This window comes from Cinclus cinclus, chromosome 23 (assembly GCF_963662255.1).
Source record: "Cinclus cinclus chromosome 23, bCinCin1.1, whole genome shotgun sequence".
NCBI lineage: Eukaryota > Metazoa > Chordata > Aves > Passeriformes > Cinclidae > Cinclus > Cinclus cinclus.
In genome coordinates, this window is record NC_085068.1 from 5,508,329 (window position 1) to 5,525,063 (window position 16,735).

General features: G+C 49.4%; 2 protein-coding genes across 3 annotated transcripts; one reads left to right on the top strand and one right to left on the bottom strand.

The window, feature by feature from the left end:
* The first annotated feature begins 8,655 nt into the window (after nucleotides 1-8,655).
* Nucleotides 8,656-11,958, top strand: C23H1orf174 (chromosome 23 C1orf174 homolog). The gene is made up of 3 exons (XM_062507672.1): nucleotides 8,656-8,811; nucleotides 9,376-9,861; nucleotides 10,620-11,958. The coding sequence occupies exons 1-3, from the start codon at nucleotides 8,656-8,658 to the stop codon at nucleotides 10,731-10,733; spliced, it is 756 nt and encodes a 251-aa protein (XP_062363656.1). The 3' UTR covers nucleotides 10,734-11,958.
* Nucleotides 11,959-12,490: 532 nt separating this feature from the next.
* On the bottom strand, nucleotides 12,491-16,473 carry DFFB (DNA fragmentation factor subunit beta). 2 transcript variants are annotated; one of them, XM_062507544.1, is made up of 7 exons: nucleotides 16,360-16,473; nucleotides 15,949-16,075; nucleotides 15,680-15,868; nucleotides 14,918-14,997; nucleotides 14,586-14,759; nucleotides 14,079-14,179; nucleotides 12,491-13,601 (listed from the first exon to the last, which is right to left on the bottom strand). In XM_062507544.1, the coding sequence occupies exons 1-7, from the start codon at nucleotides 16,471-16,473 to the stop codon at nucleotides 13,385-13,387; spliced, it is 1,002 nt and encodes a 333-aa protein (XP_062363528.1). In that variant the 3' UTR covers nucleotides 12,491-13,384. The 2 variants fall into 2 exon arrangements, with proteins under 2 accessions (XP_062363528.1, XP_062363527.1); XM_062507543.1 differs by lacking the exon at nucleotides 16,360-16,473 and having other exon boundaries at nucleotides 15,949-16,268.
* Nucleotides 16,474-16,735: the final 262 nt, after the last annotated feature.

Below are 16,735 nucleotides of genomic sequence, written 5' to 3' on the forward strand. Positions count from 1 at the left end.
TGCAAATGAAGCCGGGCCAATGCTTGTTTCAATACCCTCAGAACCGTCTCTCTGAATGGGTTTCTTGTGCACCTGATTGTTGTTCAATCTCTCCTGTCCAACCTGGTGTACACACAGTTCCGGAGCTCGCTTTTGATCACGCTGGCTGCAGGACACTTGTTCCTCCTGTGAACCCTGCTCCTTTGTTCCTGTGAGTGTGCCACCCATTGGGAAACCTTTGTCCAAATAATCTCAGATTCCCTGAAGAGCGAGAGCTGCCAGCTTTGCTTTCTAGTTGAAGTGACAGCAAGGAACATATAGATTTATTCTTCTATTCACTGGTGGCTTTCTATTCGTGTGTCCTCACATCAAATCAAAGTGTCAAAACAACATCCCCGGCACTCCACCAGCAGCTCCTGCCCACCAGACAGACATGTGAGGAGCAGGTATTTTTAGCTGAAAAGGATAACCAGCAAGGGTCATGCAGTGAAGAAAATGAGCCACGACAATAGTAAGAAGAAACCAAGGCACTTCTACTGGAACCTGGGAGGATTGGTATTGCACCAGTCACCCCTCTGCCCTGGGAAGAAGTACAGAAATGAACAGGAAGATGTGGCAGTCAAGTTTCTGGCTCTGTGACAGTGTTATTAGAATGCTCCAAGCCCTAAAACCTCTTCCTGGGTGGTTTTTAATTCTGACTCTGTGTTAAGCATTAAGCACTATCAATGCATGCAGAAAAGAGCCCTAGAAATGCACTGCTTGAGCAGGAGTGCCTGGCTGAAGCCTTTCTCCACTTACATGATTAATCTGTCTCTGAAGAGCAGCTATTACACACTGGGACGGTGTCTGGACAGTTGTGTGACACCTTCTGTGCAGGATGTGAGCAGTGCAGATGACAAAGGCACACAGCCAGCCCTGTGGAGAGGTGGGAGATGACTCAGAGCTGTGGCATCGTGTAATGGAGCTGCTCCTGAAAAACCTGCTTCAAAAGAGTCGGGACACAGGAGATCAGCAGTGATGCTTGATGGAGGCAATACCCGATGTAGGAAATACTTCAGCAGATTGTAATGAGGATGTGGGTTCATTACCAGAGCCTCCCAGGGCTGATAACAGAACTGTTCCTGTTGCACTGCAGTCCCCAGTTGGAAGGAATGTGTAAGAGCGTGGCGCTCTGGGCCACTGGAGCCGCTGTCCTAGTGTGATTCCTACCAATGGAACAATATTGCTTGCTGTTGCATGAACAGAACATGTCTCCTCTGATTGTTTTTTCCTGCTCTTCTGAAGAGAGATGCTGTCTGAGGATCCTCACTGGTAGAAGGTCCTCTCTGAGGTGCAGTTACAGCTCTTTACACATAACCTCTGTCACTGGGACCTTCTGGATACTGGGAACTGGAGTGGGAAAAAGAAATAAATCCAATTGGGGCTCTTTTGGCACAAAGTTTACTCTGGTTCTGAAAGAAGTTGTGAGAGTGGACAAGAGACTGACCTCAATAGCCTGTTCCATGGCCCTGCTCCAGGGTGTTTCAGTTGTAATTATCCTTTTTTAATTCAGGGAGCTACTGGACTGTGATGAGATTCCTGGAGTGGCTTAAACTCCCTCTTCTGTAGGATACCAGAGAAAGAGACACCTCTTCAGGAAAATGCTGATGGCTTCTTGCTCTGCTAAGAAAATGCCACCTGGCCCAGCTGCCTTCTCCATATCAGGTGCTCATCCATGGGTATGTGCCTTTGCTTGCACCAGCTCTGTCCTGGGAGATTTCCTCTGTCCAGAAATTGGTGACGATTAAATGCCAAGACTTAAATTGTTAAGGGGTTTTAAACTTTACGTATTGAATTATTGCAAGACAAGTGACAGAAAGTGAGCGAGAGTTAATTATGTGACATGGAGAGAAAGTGCCATTGTGCAGCAATCCTTTCAAAGGCAAACAGAAATATTTATAGACTCAGGACTGCATAACTTGCCACGCTCTGACTTGAGATGTGCTACTGATTCATGGGGCAGCACTTTCGGATGGGGCTCTGGTATGGGCCACAGCTCTGCTGAAAGGTAGGTGTCACCTCAAGCTGCGTTCAGAGGCAACTGCTAATGAGAGAAAATCTGGTAGAGTTTTGTCAAATCATAGTTTAAAAACATCCTGGTGCTGTCCTCTTTTCAGTCCCTCGGTGGATTTCCTTTTCTGCATGGCTGGCAGAGTGGCTGTGAGCACTTGCCGAGGTGACCCCAGCCCACACCACACCCCCATCTCTGTGGGGACCCTGGCCCCTCCAGATTTGGGGCACACGCACAGCTTGTGCAGGTGTTTGTTTCTCAGGTGATTTCCCACCACACCACAATACTTCTGTTCCATTCTGCCTACCAAGCAGAGCTGCAAAGCGCAGAAGCTGGGAGAGGAGAAAACCACGATGCTGAGATCAAAGCCGATGAACATCTGAAAGCAGCCAGCCCGCAGTCACCCTCCTGTGGGACACTCCCTGCACCCCCACGCTGCTCCCAAGGGTAATCCCGTGCAGAGCCAGCCTTGGTGGGCACAGCCTCGGCTGTTTGCCCTCTCACAGCTCTGGGCCTGGCCCGGGCTACTGTCACTATTTTCAGTGACTGACTAATCCTGACGGGAGCAGGAAGAATCTGCTGTTACCTGCAGAGGACAGAGAAAAGGAGATAATTCATTCCCATCCCCAAAGCAATCCCTGCAAGCAGATTTTGAGTCAGATTTCCAATCATCTGCCTTTGGAGACCACCAAGCAGGCTTTAAAGAAATCTTTATATTTTTAGCAGTAACATAATAGTGATGGAAATTTAATAAAATTCACCATCAAATATTTATCCCATTACATTGGCTTAAGTAATTTAAGATGCTGAAGTCAACATGGTGGGTTTATATTTAATGAGCCTTGTGTAAAACAGCCACTTCCATCCTTGTCAGGTGTGTAGAGAAGACACTTGCATTCACTCAAAGAATTTTTATATCCCCAAAGATATGGTGTTAAATAATGTACAACATTCACCAAAATGTTACCTGTCACTGGTGGAAAATCAGGCTGGGGCTCGGTGAGCCTGATGTTCACTGGCATGTAGGACAGAGGAAGGGCATTTTTAAAATTATTATTATTTTAAATCTAACTAAGCAAATTATGCTGAGAGTAGCCTAGGCTCAGCGTTTGGATGAAGTTCAGCCTTGCTGACTGTGGTGTTCCCAGCCTGTCCCTGTGACAGCTGGGCAGGGTGGCAATGCCAGAATCAGGCTCAGCTACCTGCAGGCAGGAGGGCTGGAGGGAACAGGGAGAAGCTGTTTTTCCTGAGATCCCCTGTGCCAGCTGGGAGCAGCATACTCAGAGCTGAAGAACTCAACTGCCCCAGCTCCCTGGGGTGCCCAGCAAAGCAACCAGGTAAAATCTGGGCATCTGTCCCATGGCTGGAAGGCTGGAAGAATGGGAGGTGTCCAGCCTGGAGAACAGGAGGTTCTGGGGAGACCCTCGAATTCCTTCCAATGCCTAAAGGGGCTCCAGGAGAGCTGGAGAGGACAATGGTCAAAGGCATGGAGTGACAGGACAAGGGGGCATGGCTTTAAACTAAAAGATGGTAAATATAGATCCGATTTTAGGGAGAAATTCTTCCCTGTGAGGAAGGCCCTGGCACAGGGTGCCCAGAGAAGCTGTGGCTGCCCCATCCCTGGAAATATCCAAGGCCAGGTTAGACAGGGCTTGGAGCAACCTGGGATAGTGGAAGGTATCCCTGCCCATGGCAGGGGGTCAGGATGGGATAAGCCTGAATGGGATAAGCCTCCAACCCCAGCCATCCTGTGTCTCCCTAGTTTGGACTCCTGGCAGGAGGGCAGATAGGTTTAGTGGGGGCTGAGCCTCTCCCACGAGAACCAGAGAGAACTCCTTGTCCGTCCCGTGTCCTTTACATCACCATGTCCCCCCTATCCCCGGTGTCACCCATCCTGCATGTCCCCTCGTGTCCCCCATGTCCCCTGTGTCCCCGTGTATCCCCATGTCCCCCGTGTCCCCGTGTCCTCCGTGTCCCCCGTGTCCTCCGTGTCCTCCGTGTCCTCCGTGTCCCCCGTGTCCCCCGTGTCCCTGTGTCCCCCCTGTCCTCCGTGTCCCCGTGTCCCCCATGTCCTCCGTGTCCCGCGTGTCCCCCGTGTCCCGCGTGTCCTCCGTGTCCCCCGTGTCCCCCATGTCCTCCGTGTCCCGCGTGTCCCCGTGTACCCCATGTCCCCCGTGTCCTCCGTGTCCCCGTGTCCCCCGTGTCCCGCGTGTCCCCGTGTACCCCCATGTCCCCCGTGTCCTCCGTGTCCCCCGTGTCCCCCGTGTCCTCCGTGTCCTCCGTGTCCCCGTGTCCCCCGTGTCCCCGTGTCCCCGTGTCCACCGTGTCCTCCATGTCCTCCGTGTCCCCGTGTCCCCCGTGTCCCCCGTGTCCTCCGTGTCCCCGTGTCCCCCGTGTCCCCGTGTCCCCGTGTCCACCGTGTCCTCCATGTCCTCCGTGTCCCCGTGTCCCCCGTGTCCCCCGTGTCCCCGTGTCCACGAGCGGCGCGGCCACACCGCCGGTCTCACACTGACCCCCAGCGTCGGGCGGCTGCTGAGCCCAAGCTGCTGCCCCGGCCGGGGAGTTCTATTGGAATTAAACCCTAATTAAACCCTAATTAAAGCCTGTAGCAAAGAGACGTGACAAAGCGGGAAGCGGAGGGGCGGGAGCGCCTGTTCCCACGGCTACAGTTACTGCAGCCCTTAAATTGAGCCAGGAAAAGGTTTCTGTAGCTGATGCTTTTTAACAGCCAAGCCGAGTTGCCAGTAAATCATTAAAATCTATCTAATCAGTCTCCTGGAGCAAAGGTAAGGATTTGGACCCAGTGAGACGCTTTGTGCTGGGAGAGATTTACTTGTGGTTTGTGAAACACTTTAAAAATCAATATGCCCAGAGCAAGAGGGGCTTAGGGAGGGCAGGAGACCTGGGGCAGGAGGAATTCACTGGGTAGTATTTGGAGGTCCCTTGGGAAGGATTTGCCAGATATATACTAGAGATTGTTACAAGAAGTGCATCAGTAGCAGGAGGACAAGATCATGAACAGAAGGGCTCCAGGCAAGGGTTTGGGGAAGAGTCCTGGTAGGGCTCCAGGGTCTCCAGCTGTACCCATCACAGGAAGCCCAGTGCCAAACAGCCCCTCAGACAGGCACTGCAACCCCCCAGCCTGGGCTGGCTTCTCTGCACTCGCTGTTCTCTGATCTCCCTTATGATTTGTCATTAACGAATGTCACAGGTTTCCTCTTTGTTGCTCTTTCTCACAAAGCCCACATACAGCTCTGTCGTGTTAATTAATTTCTTCAGATACTGCCTTTTCACGTTTGGTCCTTGATAAAACACTTGCAAGCAATCCAAAATAAGAACTAAAAGAGATTTCTCACATGGCAAGCATAAAGTTTCATTATGTACCATAAATTCTCTGTGATTTCTGTGTCAAGGCTCACCAGCTTCTGATGTCAGCACTCCTCTGTGTTGGAAATGAGGGGTTTATTCCATGTGAGTGGTGCAAAGGTCCTCAGGTCAGCAGTGCTCAGGACAGCTGCATTGGAAGGTTGCAGATTTTTGTGAATATTCTATATGTTCTATATGGGATATTGACTACCAAAGAATTTCCCAGGAGACAGTGTCTCTAGGAGCCCAAAACTGGCAGTTCATAGAATTTTGGAATCACAGAATGGTTTGGCTTAGAAAGCACCTTAAAAATCATCCAGTTCTAACTCCCTGCCATGGGCAAGGACACCTTCCTTAGACCAGGTTACTCAGAGCCCCATCCAGCCTCAATGCTCACCAATATTACCTGAGCTGGTATGACAACATTATGTGATGGAAGGGAACAGCAGCTAAACATTTTTTCTTCATATCTTCAACACGAGACCAACGCTTCCTGCTGAGGAGGCAGAGGAGGCAGCCAGAAGGATGCAGCAGGAGCAAGGCTCCTGGTCCTGGTTATTGGGAAGTGGATACTCCTTCTGCTTTCTCCCCAGAAGAATTCAGCCATTTGAACCCAACCCACCTTTCCCGTGGCAGGAAAAGGCCAGCCAGAGCTCCTGATGGATGGCTGTTCAGTACAACAGACCTCACATTCAACAGTTAACAGCCAGCATGTTTACAGGCAACATTTTTTTTGGCTGCTGTCCCTGGCATGTCAGTCATGTTTAGCCAAATGAACTGGGAGGATTATAACAGACAGGGACACTGGTGCAAGTGACAGGCGCAGAGACAAGTGCTGCAAGAAGCTCATTTGCACATGGAGTTTCACAGCCCAGCTCTCCCTTCCTGCTCCATAAGCTCATCAGCTGCTGCTGCAGAGCCGCCAGTTTTCACAGGAATGAGCTCACAAACCCTCTTTTTATTTTTTTCTTCCCCGCCTGCTTAGACAACATATTCTAACATAACCCATTTTTTTTTTAATACTGAGAATAAGCCCCCTTTTATGTGGAAATGTGGGTTTAATGTAAATAGCTCGTGCTGCTCTGATTCTCTCTGAGGGCTGTTGGCTGCTGGCAGTCCCCCTGTCGTCTTTTAAGTCGCTTGGGAGTCACTGCTGCTGAGATGGGGATGGATCTCAGAGGGATCCGCAATCTCTCCCGGGTGCTTCCTGCGCTGTGTGACAGTTTTATCTTGGCCATATTTCAGAATATGCAGCAACATCTGCAGCTGTGAAATTGTCACCACCTGCCCCCAAAATAACGTGGTTAAAGGGGGGAAGAGAGTGAGCGTGACATGAGAGTTCTGGAGGGAGCCCTGTCTTCCCAGCTCCATCTAAGCTTCTGTGTCCCTTGCAAGTGTCCAAGGCCATCCCACAGAACATCATGTGCTTGTAGTTGTGTACCTCATCCCACACCAGGTCACCAAAGACCACAGGACTGCTCAGGGCTTTGCCACCCCCTTCTCAGTGTTCTCAATGTCCACATCAGCTTTCCAAAGCAGCATAAAACCCAAGAAACATACAGTGTTGTGAAAAGTACTTATTAGAATTGTCAACATTAAATTTTCCTTACTATTTTCAGTTTGTTGTGGAAATTAAAAAAGAACCACGTTTTCCAGCTGTAGAAATGCTGCTTTTCAGCCAGTTTTAGTCTGCGGCTGTTTACAAGACAGTATAAGTTTTCACTGCCTAATAAAAACAATCATCTGTATTCCATGGCTGCAAGCAACAACACTGTGAGGGAGTGGAGTAAGTCGAGGAAGCTTTGGAGAAGAATATGAATTATCTCACCCGAAGAACAAAGAACAGACGGACCCTGAGCACTGAGGGAAATTGCACAACAACGTGCAGGCAGATCTCCAATCCTGTACAGTTTAACTGGGGGATTTTATACTTTTGAGAAAAAATGTATTTCTTGAATATCCCCATAGGTACAGTCTTGCCACTTATTTCTGCAATTTAAATTGTTGCTTCTGTTTTTTAAGGCCAGGCTGAATGGACAAGCATTTAATCAGCCAAGTTGGATGGAGGAGCACAGGTACCACTGAGACTCGTGGGACGACTCTGCAATGAGCAAGAACATTAAAGGCTGCTATAAAGAAACAAGCTCCTGTGCCCTCAGATGGACGGAATTATAAAAATCCCCACAGCATCCCCAAAGCACTGAATTAACTGGAAAAGGAGCTGTGTTTAATGTGATGGATGGAGCCCGTGGGCCCCATTGTGAGGACGTGGCCATCAGGGCACTGGTACCTGCCATCACTCCCTGCAGCACCTCCCCGGGAACATCAGACAGGATAATTACATACTTAAATCTGGGTGCTTTACTAAACAGAAATTCATCTGCTACCCTCAGAGTCCTTGAAGTTAAAGAGGGATTTGAGTTACTGACATAATTTGTTCCCTGAGGGCTGTGGAAAGCAGAGAGAAGAACATCTGAATAATAACTCTCTGACCACGTCTTGAATGGGAGCGAGTGCTGCTCCAGAGTGAGACACAATGGGAAGCAAACGATTTCAAGTATTTATAAGCTACATAGTTCCCAGGCAGGATGGGGTTGGGTTTTTCCCCAAGCAGCAGCCAGGAGGGAGGTCAGTAAGTTCCCTTCAGAAACTGTAATTGCAGCTTCGGATACTTGAAGGGAACTTATAGGTAAGATGAGGCAAGACTCTTTACCAAAGCATGTAGTGACAGCACAAGGATGAATGGGTTTAAACCGATAGAGAGTAGGTTCAGATTGGACACTGGGCAGGAATTGTTCCCTGTGAGGGTGGGCAGGCCCTGGCACAGGGTGCCCAGAGCAGATCCTCTGGATCCCTGGAAGTGTCCAAGGCCAGGCTGGACGGGGCTTGGAGCAACCTGGGACAGTGGAAAGCGTCCCTGCCATGGCAGGGGGATGACACTGGGTAATCTTCAATGTCTCTTCCAACCCACCCCATTCCGTGATCTGTGAGAGCTGCCTTGTGCTCCCTTTGACAAAACTTCTGTTAAGGTGATGCTGTCTGTGGTCCAAGCTAGGGGCTGCTGTGTGTGAGGGCCGTGGGTTCCCTGCCCTCAGGGGCCAGGATGAGGCTGCCCTTTGCCCGGAGCCCTTTGCCCGGTGCCCTTTGCTCGGTGCCCGGAGCGCTTTTCCCGGAGTCCTTTCCCCGGTGCCCGCGCTCGCCCCGGGGCTCCTTTACCGAGCTCCACAAGATGGCGAGCGCGGGCCCGCGCGCGGCCCAAGATGGCGGCGGTCGGCGCGGCGCGGGGCCGGAGGCGCTGGGACACCCGCGGCACCGCTCGCCCACGGCCGCGACACCGGGACCGGCGCTCCGCGACGGCAGCCCCGGCAGCTGACCCCGCACAGCCCGCGGGGAAAGCGGCCGACACGGCGAGCCCGGTATGGGGGACGCGGCTGGGTGGGATGGTGTTGCGGAGGGGAAAGGCCGCGGGGCCAGGTGATTACAGCGGGGGGATCGTATGTAATTATTAACAGCTACAATCTGAGCATCACCATGTGGGATTTATCAGGAGAATTGAGGTAAATTTATTGCCGTTCCCGCTCCTCCCACGCCGTCGTTTGTGCCAGTGCAGAAATACAGAGCAGGTTTAGTTGCTTGCTCTACTGGGTGATGACAGTCAGGCCCTGGCACAGTAATCCCATTAGCATCATTCTTAAGAAAAGATGAACATGGTGGTTGGCCTCATACGGTGCTAGTTTTTCTCTGAGCAAAGTCTTCTTCACTTGCTGGTGATGGTCTGTACATTGTGGTTTATATAAGCTGTCTGCTACTCTTTTACTCTCTACACGCTGTTTCTACTAATTACTTTACTTAGAAGGTTTGGATCAAAATGCCACTCGTGTGATGGAGCCCTTCTGTTCTGTTAGCTTTACAACGAAAGAGATAAGGTGATTTTATTTTATTTCTAGTGAGTTTTAGGATCTTATCTTTTTTTCTAGCAGTGTTCATCACATGAAGCTGCTGAAGGACAGCCCACAAAAAGGATGAAGTGTGAAGAAAGCAGTCTAAAATCAGAGCTAGAGGGACTCACATGTGAAAGTGGAAACCTTGCTGCTCAGGGGGAAGCACCTAAAACATTTGATGAGGATGGAGGTTCAGAAGATCCAGGAGATAGCAATGTAATCCAACAGAAAAAAGATGAAAGCATTCCAGAGACTGGTGAAGGGAAGGAGAGAAAGGAGCTTGGCGTTCCTCTGGAGCCACAAGCAGTGAAATCCAGTGGTACTCCATTAAAAATGGGTGGATATCTACACCACTCTCATGTGTTCAGTGAAGAGGAGAGCAGCTGTGGGAGCTTTGATGGGGCCACCTCGGAGGATGCGGATCACCTGTGGAGGCCGATGCTCCTGGAGTACAGCAGCTGCCTCTCGGATGAGGACAGCAACCAGCCCATGCCAGTGCACCGGTTCTTTGGAGATGTTGAACTGGTGAGATGATGAGTCTGTTCCTTGCTTAAGGCTCAGCCCTGGTCTGCTTAAAATTTACCTCAAAACTCTTGATGAATTTTACCAGTATTGTTGGGCCCTGTACCCCAGATGAAATTGACTCTATCAGAGATGAAATTACTTGCCCAGCTAAATTCATTTCAGGTGTAAAATCTTTCTTATTTAGACTTTTTAGCCCAATTCCGTGAAATAGGTATTTTTACTGATAATGACACTATGGAGACATAATATTGTTGACAAAATAGATTTTTGCTTGTCTTTGGTTCTTAACAGAAACATAGAACAGCGTGGGTTGGAGGGACTTTTCTAATCACCCAGTTCCAGCCCTGCTGCACTGGGATTGTTTGGAATGGAAACTGGTTTCTGTCTACCTCAGCTCTTGAACTGATCCAAGGGCCAGAGCTTTGTATTTGAGTCTCTTTAACAAAGCATAATTTTGGGGCAAGCGAAGCTGCCATCTTTTAGGTGTTTCTTGTGGTATTTAGGGAAGAGTGAGGATTTGTTTAGAGAGCCCTTCACCCTCTGTCAGTCCTTTTCACAGCAGTGGAAGGAATGCCAGCCCTGGGATCTAGTTTGTGCAGACTCCCCTTAAAGCCCCACAGCTTTAGCTTTGGGTTTGTGTCACTGCTCCCAAGCTGAGGTTAGGTTCCTGTGTCAGCTGAGAGAGGGTGGGAGCTGGTAGAGGTAGAAGTTCTGCCATTTGCCATCACAGATTTTCCTTGTTGATCTTCTCCCTCCAGCATCTCCCAGCAGTTGTGCTCCCAAGCGTGACGAGGAGCAGGAGAGAAGCCAGGAAGCTCCATTTCTTTGCAAAGGAAGATGATGAGGAGGAGGAGGAAGAGGATGTTGTCTGATGACAAACTGTAAACAAATTAAATCCTTCTTTTTCCTTGCGACCACATGGCAATGGTTTTGTCAGTAACATGAAGTGTCTGTTTGCCTTTTCTCAGGGAGAGAACTGGGAGAGTTTGTTTTGCAGGAATTGGCAGATACAGTATTCCAGCGGTTATCTGGTGCAAATACTGAAGTTTCAGTGATTTGGAAATAAAGTATAATTTAGTACTTTATCACTGATACTTAGGAAAAAAACACAGGGAAAATAGGAGTTTGTATTGTTGTTTTTTTTTTTTTTTTTTTGGTAAATTTGAGCCTCTATCTTGAGAAAGTATTTGGTTATACTCCTTTTTTTCAAAGTAGTTAAAAAAGATGCTGGAGCAAGGTTCTTTTAATTCTGCGATGTCTGTGGCATCCAGGTAATAAAGGAGCCAGTTGACTCCCTGGTACAAAGGTCAAGGGTCTCCCTTCTGTGGGGTTATTTACACCTAACTCAGGACCAATTAAACCCCTAAAATACAGTGGTGCTGGCAAAATGAAATGCAGTATGTCAGAGTGGGTTTAGTGTGCTCATCTCTGGGAGCTCAGCATGTTTTCATTGCATGTCAGCTCCCCAAACACCCACCCCGTGGTGCTGCCTCCTCCTTCCACCTGCTGCTCCAAGTATTGTCCTTTGTGTATTTTTTCAACTGGTTTCCAGTAGGGATTTTTGGAAACAAATGCTTTGGTGGTGATACACAAGGAATACCATCCCTTGGATTTGATGGACAGAGGAAGATTGCTAAGGCTGTGGGGCAGCCCCCTCTACATGTTTAAAAAAGAAAAGGAGCAACCTCAGCTGATTCCTGGAACTGTTAATTCACCCAGTGTTTGTGGGAATATTTCTTTGAAAGTGTGATTATGCAATAAGCTTCTAGGTATTTATTGTTATAGCTCCTTCTATGTTTCTAAAAATAGAGAGAAAATGTTATCAGCAGATGGTTTAAATAAATATTAATTTCTACAGCTAGAGCCTGTTAAACATTCAGAAGTTGTAAAGCAAACAAATTGCATATGCATGGCATGGTAATGCATTCCCATTTCCACTCCAGCTGATGCATTGTTTCTGTCAAAGATATTTCTTGGCTTCTTTTCACCCTAATTCTGTAACACAGAAAAATCCAGATTTTTAAATTGCATATTCATAGTTCCACCCTAGCTCTATGTTGCAGCAGCTCCTCCCAGCATTCCTTCAGTGCTGTGTTTGCTGCTGGCTCTTTCTAGCAAACACAGTTTCACACACAGACATTCACTTCACTGTGCAAAATACATTTTCAGTTTGGGGGACACGTGCCACACAGGTGACACAGGGTTTATCACCAGAATCCTGCTGGTGCTGCCCTCCCCAGTGCCAAAGAATGCAGGAAGGGAAGCTGGAAAGATTGATTGCATGCAGTGGAATTAGAAATCCTGTGCTTAAAATGCACCTCCTTGCCTTTCAGATTGCAGTGTTTGGGAAGGGACTGAATGTGTTGTTTAAAGTAAATGAATAATCTCTTTAGCAGAGCTTCCAAGACCCAGTAATTTGGGGCTCAGGCAGAAATACCATTTCCACACAATTTCATGTGGACTAACTGATCCAGGACCAACAATCTGATAGAAAATAGAGCTTTTCCTAGTTATTTACAGAGCAGAAAGTAGCTGGTGCTCAATTGATAAATACATTTCCCTTCATGCTCTATCACATCTGATTAATCTCTTGTGCACGTACTCATACACACACAGATGTGGGGGCATTTTTTATTTTAAAAGTTCACACCATTTACATTTGACAATTCAAAAAAATTTGGTTGCTATCAACTGGTATTAAAGAAAAAAAATTCAAGTAAAAAATTGAAGTAGTCCTGATTTGTTGCCTGAGGTACGAAATGTTTTACCAAAGCAATATTCTCCAAGGCAGTGGGTAAACATTACTGTAAACATGATCATTATAGCTGTCCTTGCTGGGGGTGCATCAAGCAAACTCGACCTGAAGAGGCAGGAAGTGTTAGAAAGGAGAGGGAATCAGCAGGGAAGATGGCAAACAAAGGAAAAGCAAAAATGTGGGAATATGCTGTAGCTTTGCTCTTCTTTCTGGGAGATGCACATCCAAAGCACTGGCAACGGGGCAGGTGGGGATGAGGGCAGGAGTTGGGTACAGGTGAGGTGGCAGCTTCTCTGCTGAATCACCTTTGGCATTCCTGAAATACACTGGTTGCTACCTGCAAAAGGCACAGAGTGAAACATGATCCTGAATCCTGCTTTGTTTGGCTTCATCTCCAGAGGAATAGGAGTCTATGAGCCCCTGCAGGTTAGTTTGTAAGAAATGTTTTGTCCAAGTTTCATTTCTGTGTACTGTGAGTTTTGGGCCAACACTGGCCGGAGATGACAGGTTAGAATCAGTGTCAGCCTCTGGCTCATTTTGTACCTTTATCACACTTGATTTGAGCTGAGGGAAGCTTGTAAGGAGTGGGAAGGCAGGAGAGGAGAATTAAATGGATATTGGAGAGTGCTTTGTGAGACTGTTGTTGGGTTACCCAGCCAGTCTTGTGCTAGGGACTCTCAAATAGTTCTTATTTAAGAAATTGGAGCTATTTAAAAACAACAGACAGACATGATTGAAAAAAGCAGCAGGTCCCTTCCAGAGACAGCACTAGGAAATCTCATGGGTTTGCTTCCTCTTTCTGTAAATTCTGGTTTTGTCACAACTGAGGTTATGATTGGTTTTCTTATGGCAAGCAATATGTACGAGTTTTAAATTATCCAGGGTAAACAGCAGCTGATAGAAATATTCCCAGTTCACTTCTCTCCCGTCTCGTGTTTTGACAGCTTCTGCCAGTTCTGGGACAACAGCACGTTTCTTCTCAATTCTTGGGGACACAAAAGACAAGACAATATTGCCATCAGGAGTTTTTTCAGAAAAATCCAGCCTCCATCTTCCTTTCAGAGCCAGGCAGAATTGGAATTCTTTCTCCATAACTAGGCATACAATTTTTTTTTCCCCCAAGGAAATTACTTTAGCAAATCTTGTTTGCTTCACACCAACATTTGATATGAGTCAGAGGGGGTTTTGCCAGAGAGGAGAATTCACACGGATAACGCAGCAAGGAGGGGTTTGCTTCCATACAAAGAAAGTCTGCACAGAAGCAAAGCAGCTAATGAGAGGAAGCATTTCATCTGTCTTCAGGGTTTTGTTCTCTTAACAGCTCTTAACAGCATCCCAGCACTTTTTCTCACAACATATTCACAGCAGAGCTGCACACCGAGGGGAAGGGACTAAGGCTAAACCTTCTGAAGAAGCTGAAAGCCATGAAGCAAGTAGGTCTGGATTAACACTTTTTACATACATGTGGTCGAGATTCCAGGTACTGAAGAGGATCCTGCTTTCCCTGTTACTGTAGGGGTTGATGGAATGCTTACAGGGGCAGTCATCTCTGTCAAAAGGTCCCTGTGAAAGATGTCACACTTGTCACCCCCGCGTGCACCTGCCACATGCCAGTGAACCAGAGAGATCCTGCACTCCACATCCCACCCAGCCTGACACTGCACCCAGGAAGCTGTTCCCTTCCTCTGATCTTGAGGGGGAAATGGGATCAAACTTAAAAAAGGGGAAGTTTAAGTCAGGTATACAAAAGAAATTCTTCCCTATGAGGGTGGTAAAGCCCAGGCCCAGGGTGCCCAGAGAAGTTGCGGCGCCCCCATCCCTGGAAGTGTCCAAGGCCAGGTTGGATGGGACTGGGAGCAAACTGGGCTATGGAAGATGTCTCTGCCCATGGCAGGGGTGGAATGAGATGATCTTTAAGGTCCCTTCCAACCCAAACCATCTGGTGATTCTTCAGGAAGGCTGCAGGTACCTGACAGGAGAACCACCCCTCTGCAGTGCACAGGCGTGCTGCCTCCTCCTCCTCCTTTCTGTCAAAGTAGCACCCGTTGTACTTCACAGATTTCAGTTTATCTGTCATCAGGTCGATTATCCCTCTGTAGGCATCTCGTGCTGCAGGATGAACATTTGAAATAAAACCACTAACCTAGAGAGGGGAAATGCAACAATCACTCCTTGGTTCTCGTGGCAGCCTGAGGCTCCTTTCTACAATCACAATATTATACTGTAGCAGTACTTTATATTCCTGCAGCCACAGAATTACTGTTACAGCTTGACATAAGTTACTTCAAGGGAAACTTTTACCTCTCTCATATAGCCTCGCATTCTGCTCTCACAGCTGTGCCGCAGGTAGCTGGATTTGTTCTTGAACCGAGACTCCAGCCCTGGAGGGAATGAGATTATTTTGTACTTCAGCACAGCTCCTGCCCAGCTGGGAGTTCATCCTGGCTTTCCACTAACTCAGGTTGCACAGGTTTTATAATTTCCCATTTCTTTTTTATTTTACCTGCTCTTAAGCACTTAAAAGAATGCTGTAGAGCATCTGCTGAGAGAGCAGTAGCTGATACTGTTATGTTTCTTGTTACTGTGTATATGTGGCACACCAAGAGATTATGAAAGGAAAACAGAATTGTTGGGGAATAACCGCAGTAATGGCTTGGGAATGGGAAGGGAGACTTGCAGAGTGTAAAGAAAATATAAAGCACAGTTAGATGGCAGAGATGTGCAAGCTATCCATATATTATTAGCAAATAATTTAAAAAATCATAAATGCAGATTTACATTAATGGAGGGAAATGTACTCTAGGGCTATCTTTATTAAAACAATAGGGAACGCTATTTAAAAAAAAAATATTCTCTGATAGTAAACGTGCATATACTTTAAAGAAACCTAAGGAAACGTGCTAATAGAAGGGATAACTAAACCCCTGACCAAGTACCCAATGCCACCAGCCACAAGAGCTCCCAAACTTTGCTTTAAGAGCAACAAAACTTGACATAAGTGACTTTTCAGAGCAGAGCAAGATCTGGGAATCCCGTAGCAGCTTCCTACGGCAACAAACACACCTTCAAACCATTTCTTGTCGTCTTCCTTGTCCTCGGCCAGGATGTTTTCGCTCAGGTTGTGGATGAGATCCGCCAGCAGCTTCTGCCTGTGGGGAGCTCGTTCGTCCGTCAGCAGCCTCCGCGCAGCCTCCACCACAGCGCCCTGCTGGCTGGAGAACGCGGCCAGGAGCCGCTCGATGTCGCTGGCACCTGGGGCAGGTGAGGCGGCACCGGCTGAGCCCCCCGCGGCCGGCGCTGCCCCCGCGTCCCCCGCCCGGCCCCGCACTCACATCCCGGCCAGCTCTCCCCGGCTCCCAGCAGCACCAGCTCCGTCTGCGGCGGCAGCGCTCGGAAGTAGCTCTCGGTCAGCTCCGTGCCGTCCTCGTAGAGGCAGAGGCGGCTGCCTGCCAAGGGAAGCTGCCCTACGGGCGGGTGAGCGGCGGGCGGGACCCCGGCTCCGGGCGGCCCCGACGGCAGCGGCTGCGGCTCCGCACGCGTCACCGCGGCCAGCCCCGGCCCGGAGCTGCAGCACCCGGTAGTCCCGGTGCCGTCCAGCCCGGGCAGATCCGCCCCGCATCGGTAAGCGGCACCACAGCCCGGTATCATCCCAGCCCGGCGCTCTAGCACCGAGCGGTGCCTCCCGCCCATCCCGCACCATCCGTAGCCCGGCAGTGCCCGGTCCGGTCCCGTCCGCCCCGCACCTGCAGCAGCCGGCAGCCCTTTCTCAGTAACCCACGCAGGCTCCCGGCCGCCACCCCGAACTTCTGCGAGCCGCTGCACCCGCGCAGGCGGAAGGGCCGCAGCGGCTCCGCCATGGCCGGGCCGGGGCCGGTGCAGCCCCGCGCAGGCGCCCAGGGGCCGGCGGGGAGGCCGCGCCTGCGCGGCGGGGCCGCGTTGCCATGAGAGCGGCGATGGGGCCGCGCTGAGCCAGGTGGGGCCGGGCCCGGCGCTTTCTCCCGCGCTCCGATCTCCGCTCTCCCTCCGCCCAGGGGACCCCACGAAGTCCCGCCGGGCCCCCGCGGGCTTTGTCCGCCGCCCGTGCTGGCTGAGCCCCCGGAACGGTGCGGCCGTGATCCT

Bases quoted from the DNA above. Each gene is read 5' to 3' on its own strand.
- DFFB (XM_062507543.1), bottom strand. From the start codon at position 16,264: ATGATACCGGGCTGTGGTGCCGCTTACCGATGCGGGGCGGATCTGCCC. The intron at 15,869-15,948 runs GTGAGTGCGGGG...CACCTGCCCCAG, and splicing joins CGGGGAGAGCTGGCCGGGAT to GTGCCAGCGACATCGAGCGG. The intron at 13,602-14,078 runs GTATGTAAAAAG...TGTGTCCCCAAG, and splicing joins ACCTGGAATCTCGACCACAT to AATTGAGAAGAAACGTGCTG.
- C23H1orf174 (XM_062507672.1), top strand. From the start codon at position 8,656: ATGGCGGCGGTCGGCGCGGCGCGGGGCCGGAGGCGCTGGGACACCCGC. The intron at 8,812-9,375 runs GTATGGGGGACG...TTTTTCTAGCAG, and splicing joins CGGCCGACACGGCGAGCCCG to TGTTCATCACATGAAGCTGC. The intron at 9,862-10,619 runs GTGAGATGATGA...TTCTCCCTCCAG, and splicing joins TCTTTGGAGATGTTGAACTG to CATCTCCCAGCAGTTGTGCT.